Source organism: Trichomycterus rosablanca, chromosome 6, assembly GCF_030014385.1.
Source record: "Trichomycterus rosablanca isolate fTriRos1 chromosome 6, fTriRos1.hap1, whole genome shotgun sequence".
NCBI lineage: Eukaryota > Metazoa > Chordata > Actinopteri > Siluriformes > Trichomycteridae > Trichomycterus > Trichomycterus rosablanca.
The window spans coordinates 31,276,317-31,285,073 of NC_085993.1; the positions used below are offsets into that span (position 1 = coordinate 31,276,317).

At 38.9% G+C, this 8,757-nt stretch overlaps 1 protein-coding gene across 1 annotated transcript; it reads right to left on the reverse strand.

Moving 5' to 3' along the window:
* Positions 1-417: 417 nt before the first annotated feature.
* cdk5r2a (cyclin dependent kinase 5, regulatory subunit 2a (p39)) lies at positions 418-2,224 on the reverse strand. Its single transcript, XM_062996827.1, has one exon. It carries the CDS (start codon positions 1,940-1,942, stop codon positions 1,031-1,033), a length of 912 nt encoding a protein of 303 aa, XP_062852897.1. The 5' UTR covers positions 1,943-2,224; the 3' UTR covers positions 418-1,030.
* Positions 2,225-8,757: the final 6,533 nt, after the last annotated feature.

Genomic DNA, 8,757 nt, shown 5'->3' on the forward strand with positions numbered 1-8,757 from the left:
TACTTTTCAAAGACATACATTATGCTAATGGCTGCAGTACAATGGTTCTAGGAATGTGTGTGTATATGTAAATGTACATACATACACATACATACATATGACAAGGATGTACACTTAATCTAGTTATAGGATTTAATAAAAGGTCTATGCCCTGCTTAGGCCTTACAATCCAAATACCGGTATATGAAGAAAGGATTAGATGGATGTAAGAATTGGTGTCATGGTGCTATAATACTCTATATCTGCATGATTATCTCTTTATCATGCCAACGCTGCCCTGTGTCTGCCAAGGAATGATGTAACCATTTTAAACTACACACACAATGCAGCTACGTTGATATACAATAATACAACAAAAATGGAAAAAATAAGAATAACCCTAAAGGTATTTATGTAAAATGAATGTAAGAGAGTCAGTTGTATTTGTTATTCATATATTTTTAAATATACAATATAAAACATTACGTTTTATACTATAACAATTGGCACATTGGACTGTAGAGATTCAGATCTGTTGCAAAATAGGTACATTCAACGTTTAAATAGATAGCATACCTGTGAAGTGTGTGTGTGTGTGTGTGTGTGTGTGTGTGTGTGTGTGCGTGTGCGCGTGCGTGTTGAAGACCAGCACCACGGACAGCTCAGCGTCGGTGACAACATTGCTTCTGCTCTCTCGATACAGAAATAAAAGCTCTGAACACGGACGCACTAGCTAACACTGTATACAACCCTCACTGTAACCCGGCATTATTTTTTCTTCATTTAAAGCCACAATGAAGATACAAGAAGAATATTTTAAGCATGCATTAAATAAACTAAGAGTCGTGTCCCTCTGGGGCAAAGTATTATACAGATAAAATAACATGAATCCTCTGTCTTGGAGGCGAAGCTCACCCCTCGGTCCATTTTCATTCTACGGCAGCAGTACGCAGCGTGACACCTCACGCCTTCACCCGATCTGGGCCTTACATTCAATTCAGCCTTTATGGACAGGATTTGTCTAAGATCTGTTTAAAATAAACTCTGTACCCTAGCGATCCAAAGTGCTTGTCCATTTGGCATTGGTGTCCTTGGGGCCTCCTTGGTTTTTCAGGTCCTGGAAGACCTCGGTAAAGAAGTGCGGATCGGCATTGATCTGCAGCATCTGGGCGCTCATTTTATCAATGATGCGCAGCGAGCGCTCCCAGAACACCTCCTTGTTGGTCTCCACCAGGAACGGTTTTAGAGGGTACGAGATCTCGTTGCCCATGTACGAGTAGGCCAGGTACAAGCAGGTGAGGAAGGTGGCCTGCAGCTCGAACTCACTGCTGATGTCCTCGGTCACGGCTTCCCGACACAGCAGATAGACGAAAACCAGGTTGGCAGGCGTGATGAAGCCCTGGTCTTGCCAGCCTTGGATCAGGAGAGAACGATCCACGTTGCGGAACCATAGGATGATCTCGTTGGGGCTGAGCTCTTTCAGCTTGTAGCACCTGCGGCACATGAAGTCGCTCAGACAGCGCAGGAGTTCTCCCGTGGAAGCCTGGACTATCACCCTGCGTGGGGAGATGATCGACCTGGTGCTGGATTGCCTTTGCACCGGGAGGAGCTGCTTGGCATTTTGTGTTCCATTCTGGCAGCTTTTATCTGGAACTGTTGGAACTGGAACGGCTAACGGTCCTTGCTTTTTGCGCTCGGATCCCGACTGCGATTTCTTTAGATTTTCTGTATTAAGCTGATCCACCGGATTGCTGATCTGAGGTGGATTGGGGTTCACTTTTTTGGCACTCTTCTTTTTTGCCGACGCCGCTACCAACCTCTTCCACGTCAGGGCTGATATAAGAACCGAATGGCGCTTTAGGGTTTTCTCAGCCTTGCCACTGGCACCGTGCGCAATCTCCGGCTTTTCATCCAGAATGCCCCCTTTCTTAGAGGTAGGAGAAATGGAGAGCACCGTGCCCATATTTGCAGCTGGCGACCAACACCCACCGCCCTGTCGGAATGCAAGTCTCTTGCCTTGTATCCTAGATCACAGAGTCACGTCCATTGACGGCTCATCGAATCATTGCACGGACGCTCACAGGTAAAATACAGCCGCTGCTCCTGAATCCGGATTATACCGTGCCTATAAACTATGTCTGCAACATTTGCGCGCGCCACTCCTTCTGCATCCCGCTGCGCGCGCACCCTTCTTCAGCGCGAGCACTGCGCAGGACCTGAGATGTGTAGCCGGGCAAAACACACACACACACACACACACACACACACATACACGCACACACACACACACACACACACACACACACACACACACACACACCACACAGACACACAGTAAGCCGACATAAGCCTCCAGATTTATCCAATCACCATGCAATGGAAGATGATTGATCAAGGGTTTTACCAATCCTGAAAGCTTTAAAACCAGTTCTCCCCCCATGTGTGGGATAGAACATTTTAGTCTTTTATTTGCTCCAGATTAAGACTGTGTTCTTGGGGTTGATCCAAGAATAGTTCGGAAAGTGGCATATCAGAGAAACAGGGGAGACAGGGGTCGGTTTGCACTGTCTGCATTCGTGCATTTGTAAGGCAAGATCTACAAGTACATGAAAATGTACTTGACAAATAGAAGAACATGCTTTTAAAATATTTTCCTTATTTTCCAGTGGGTAGCACTGTCGCCTCACGGCAAGAAGGTCCTGGGTTCGATCCCCAGGTGGGGCAATCTGGGTCCTTTCTGTGCGGAGTTTGCATGTTCTCCCCGTGTCTGTGTGGGTTTCCTCCGGGAGCTCTGGTTTCCTCCCACAGTCCAAAAACATGCAGTCAGGTTAATTGGACACACTGAATTGCCCTATAAGTGAATGAGTGTGTGTATGTGTGTCTGCCTTGCGATGGACTGGCGTCCCGTCCAGGGTGTTACTGTGTGCCTTGCTGGGATAACCCTAATTGGATAAGCGGATAAGAAAATGAATGCATTAATGAATTATGGTTTTGATGAGGGAGATGAATAGTCCAGAACGTTGGTCCAAAATAATTTTGGTTTAACTGGCTTAAGATCTGGAGACATATGGTCAGATCCACCATAGCACCATAGCACATGATTTACATTTTTATTACTCATCAAACTATTTAGTGCTCTCTCATGCCATGTGGATGAGAGTATTAACATTTAAGAAACATTGTTCTTGTTCTTGTTTTGTTGAACCACTCTCCATCTGTGCCTAGAAACAACTGAGCCTTTTGTTAACGTTGCTTTAATACCTAATCATGACAGCATCACCTGTAGAATGATTTAAAACAGGTGTTTGGATCATTCCAAAAAGTCTGAATAGGATGTATCCTTTTTGGAATGTGTTGCAGGCATCAAATAAAAATCGTGTATATTGGTGTGTACAAAAATCAATAAAGTGGACAAAGGCAAAACACTAAATATCTCTTAGTGCTGTTTCAATAAAATACACATAAAAGACAAATCATGCTTTCCGGTTTTTATTTAAATCATTTTTACAGTCCCATTTTTTGTTGACATTTAATGGCCAAAAGACACAACTCTTTATCTTATTAAGTATAACCTTTTCAGCCACACATGCTACAGGTGTATACAACTGAGCATTCTTCCTCTGTTAAACAGGATTATTTAGCATATAAATAAAAAACAATATGTAGCTGACTGATGTGACGTAAGTTTATTAAAAATACAGACACTTGCATTGGCCCTAGATTATGTAACAGGGCATTTGATAATGTCAAATAATTGCGTTATTAATAATCATGTCATTCATGATTCAAGCAAAGTCATTCAAGCAATGATTCAAGCAGTGGTGGTGGGGGTTAAATTGGCAACCATCTGATTGCTAGTCCAGTATGCTACGGCTGCACTATATTTTTTTTTGTAGCATCATCATTTCTGATAGAAATTATATTTATTTAAAAGAATATTTGTGCTTTTATTATTATCATTATTATTATTATTTACATCTACGGCATTTAGCAGATGCTTTTATCCAAAGCAACTTACAATTGTGACTGAATGCAATTCAAGCAATTTAGGGTTAATGACTTTGCTCAAGAACGGTGGTGGTGGTTAAATTATTTTTCAGCATCATCATTTCGGATAAATATTTATTTTAAATGGACAGTGTTCAGGGCTTTAACATAATTGTTTGCACTTAGTAAGCTTTACTAAATCATCTGTCTTGTTTCATTTGCATTGATGTTTATGATTTATATTTCTATAAAATTTGTGTAGGAGAATAAAATAAAGAAACTACAGTGAATTTGCTTTGAGTATATACTTTGTATTATTTTTAAGTGCCTAGGATTTAATAGACCCATGAGCCAGTCCTGTATTTATGTATAGTATTGTTGTTGTTTCACACAAGATTATTTAAAAGTTATTCTCCCCAGATGTTTGGATTAAATAAATGAATGCAGATTAAAAGAGCAAAAATTAATGACGAGGAAAATAACACAGTGCCAAGCTTCCTTGATCTCCCCTGTTTTGTGAAATGTAGGCTAAAATCTGGGTTAGATAAATAGTTGACACTGTATGCATTTAAGCATTAATTTAAGGATTTTACTAAACAGAATTGAATAATGAAGCAAGTTGCATGGAAGAGGGTCAAAAATCAGGTGGCACTGTATAACATCTTCGGCATCAAACATCCCCTTACCATAGAGTCTGTTTGCAGGGTTCAAAAGAAACAGAAAAAAAGGGGATAAAAAGTACTTTTTGTCTTTAGAGTATGCAGTGCAAGTATGTTCAATCAACTGTATTTGTTTAAATGTAGTGTAGTTATTTTTTCTTTTCTTTTTTGTTACATAACTGCCAAAAACTCAAAATTTTCTGTAGCCTCCAGTCTTTTGGGAGGACTTTCTGCTAGGATTTGGAGTGTCCTGGCTCAAAATCAATGCTCCAATTAATCCTAAAAACGGAGTTTTTCGACATTAGGGCTTCCAGGGTAATACAATTCTGGGTAATACAGACTCATGCAAATTCACCATCTAGTGGTCAGTTTGTGACAACATTATTAACAGCAAGAGTGCATAGATCCAGTCCAGCAAATCAAGCAAACATATTTTAATACTTCTGCACCAATACAACTATTAAACCTGGTAATTAATTGCTGAATGAATACTGTAATAACGTATGTTTTATTATTATATGCTTTAACAAGTAAACATTTGTTTTTATTTTCTGCTCTGCTACACCTCACTTAATAAACACATTTTCCCTTTTCAAGCATCTGATTCCAATAGGTCATTGCTTGGTAAGTGCTAGATGAGTTATAGTACCAAAAACACTTTATTACATGAATAAATGTTTGATTTAACACTAGAACTGTGCCACCAACCCTTTAAAAAATGTAAATGAATTCAGCTACATATGGGTGTTGCACAGCTCCAATGTCCTAGGTACCTAGGCAGTGTCTGTGAGTAGTTTAGTTTCACTGTGTTGCACTGTGATAGACTGATGATCTCTCCAGAGTACGTATATGCTTAAACAAATGAAAGAATGAATTTACCAAATCTTCTAATGCTTAGATTTCTATACGTGTAATGTATGATTTTTGGGTTGTGTTCAGGTACAATGGACCAGTAAAATCCTTATCCTTAATTAATCAACATGTATCATTATACCTATTGTTAGGGCTCTAATTAGAACCTGAGAAGTAGCTGTCCTGCCTGAATAAGGACACTTTTGTATATTTTTTTTCCAATGCACAGTGAGACCAAGTCTCCTAAGAACGCTAGCTTCATTTCAACAAGCTACTTTAAAGGCAGGCCAAAAACAAACCATTTTCTATAATTAACCACAAATATAAGTATCAGCAGATGCTACTGTATAGTATCATGACAAAATCCTAAATTGCACTTGTAAATTAAAGGACCTGTGGTGTATTTTTTTTTTTTGCAATATTCCTAAAAATATTAGGATACATGCTTTCTTGGACTCCAAGAACCCGAAGATTTTAAAAATTTATGTATGGTTGCCTTCTCCAAAAAGCTACATGATCATGTATAGACTGGGGCATTTGATCATTGCTCGACTGGTAGTAGGATGGCCAGTGTGTAATATTATTTAACATATTTATGCCAACACAGCCACAAGCACCTTCTATGACCATACCATGCAAATGTCACAGTAGAAAATAAGAAATCAAACCACATCATTTGCTTCCAAGTTTTTACTGTTCATTTTAAGTAAGTCTGTGCCCTCAAAAGCCTCAGATTTTCTGTTCTTTGCTAAGAGAAGTGGAACTTGATGGGATTCTTTGCTGTTGTAGCCCATATTTTTTATTTTGTGTAAACAAAAGGCTGAAGGCATAAATTCATGGCAAAAACACACACACACACACACACACACACACACACACACACACACACACACACACACACACACACACACACACACACACACACACACACACACACATTTACAACTGCTAAAGCATAATCAGACACTTATCAACAACAATGAATTTGAAATGAAAAGCCATCTTCAAATTATGCATTTTTTTCCCTTTTCACACAATCCAGTCCAGTTGGTGGATACTTCTCTCTTGTTGCTGCTGCCACCATTACACCAACTGGGTGTCCAAACTTTTTACCTGCCAGTGGCAACGTCTCACAGTGCACAGTACTGCATGTGGAGGTATCACAAATGTTGTATTTGCAGGAGGGACAAGGAACCCTGCTTTGACCGTTTGTTCCCCACACACACAGTCGATAATGTGTCGTTGTAGGTGTCTGGCCGGTTAATAGCACAGCTGGGATTCAAACTCAAGATTTTTTACATTTATATTATTTTTTGTAGTTTTACTTGAGACAAAAATAAATACAATTAAGTTTAATTTGAAAAAAAAAAAGTAATTTGTGTACTTATTTGACTTTTGTTCCTTTGTTATGTTTAATAATATAAGCATACATTTTAAATGCTACCTAGCAAATAACGTGCACTATGATGCCAAATGGGAGAGAATATCATATATGCAACAGGAACAAGTGATTTTTTTTTTTTTACATAAATATGTACTACATAATATCTACATCTACAGCATTTAGTGAGACGCTTTTGTCCAGAGCAACTTACAATTATGACTGATACAGTTTGAGCAATTGAGGGTTAAGTGCCTTGCTCAGAGGCCCAACAGTAGCAACTTGGCAGTGGTGGGACTTGAACTGGCAACGTTGTGACTACTAGTCCAGTTCCTTAACCGCTAAGCTCTGCACTTTTCATACTTTACACATTCCAGTAAAGATCTTGCATATCCGGGTGCAGCAGTGAATTACTCAATCCCACTACCAATACCAGGTTTGAATCCCCAGCTGTGCTATCGGCCAGTTGGGCATGTACATACAGACACAATTGGCTATGTCTAGGGAGGGCGAGGTGGATTGCCAACCTGTCCAGGGTCTGTTATTGCTTTGCACCCATTGATTCTGGGGAAGCCATACCCACCACATTAGGAAACATTTTCCAAATTATGGAACATTTCAAATGCTTTATTCATTTCTGGCAGTCCTAAGCTTGTAACTGCAATTATGTATCATGAAATACATGTATTTAAGCTTGTATTCTATCACAATATAGAGTGAATGGGCAGTTGTAGGTAAGTGGTTGAGACCTTGGGTTATCAATTGATAGGTTGAAGGTTGAAATTCCAGCCCAGCCAAACAGCCACTGTTGGACATTGAAGCAATGCTTTTAGGTCTCTGGGCTCCATGTGTGACCTATAATGTGTGCCCTATAGTTTTGATAGTGAAAACACTTATTGGCAACTGTAAAAGTGTAGTAAAAACTTAAAATATGACTCTTCTATCCAATAATATTTTCATTAAATATATACACACATATATCTAAATGAACAAATAACCATGTATTTTGTCTTGTACAATAATAGAAACTAAGTAGAAAATAAGTTTAGTTTAGTGTAATAGCATCACTTGACCAGCAGATGGCTGTAATATGATAAATATTTAACAATGGAAGACGACAGAGGGATAGATTCCTTAAACTACTCATAATCATACCTAAGGGACTAAAGTTTTTCAAGCCTTATTAATGAGAGAAGGCTTGCATGCATCATGGAAGCAGAGAGCTTTGCAGAGACTATCAATCAAGAGAACACACTGTATACTGCACGTCATGAATAAGATGTGGCTATCATCATCAACAACTTTATTGGGTACAATCGACTGATGTCAATCAATTTTATGCACAATCATTTATCATTACTGTCATCCAGGTTTATTGCCAATCGTCATATAGATGCCAGAAAAAAGGCATTAAAAAGTTTTATGATTAAGTTAGAACTAAAATTGACAAGATCTGGCAACAAGATGGATCGCCAAAGTCAGAAATCAGAAGGAGTGAAATACAGTTGGACAAAACAGCCTTAGAAACAGATTTCAAGTTGATAAATGACTTTTTAATCACTATTACATTCTTCAAGCAACCAAAACAACATTGTTGACATTGTTCATCAGCAAATGGAGTTAATTAAACCAAATTCTTTGCACCAAAAGATGGACACGCTTAACTTTAATTGCAAAGACATGGCTTGGCGCTGGTTGTGGAACAGACCACAACTCTTAATGTGCAATATGCTACACTAAATAGGTCACTAAATACAAAAACCTGCAAAGAATGAAGAGAGGGATAAAATTTGGTGAAACTGAAGATGACAAAAAAAGAAGAGGCCAAAATATAAAAAAAGAAAAAGATATTTTAGGGAAACTGAACCATGAATTCCAAAAAGACACGAAGAAAGACAG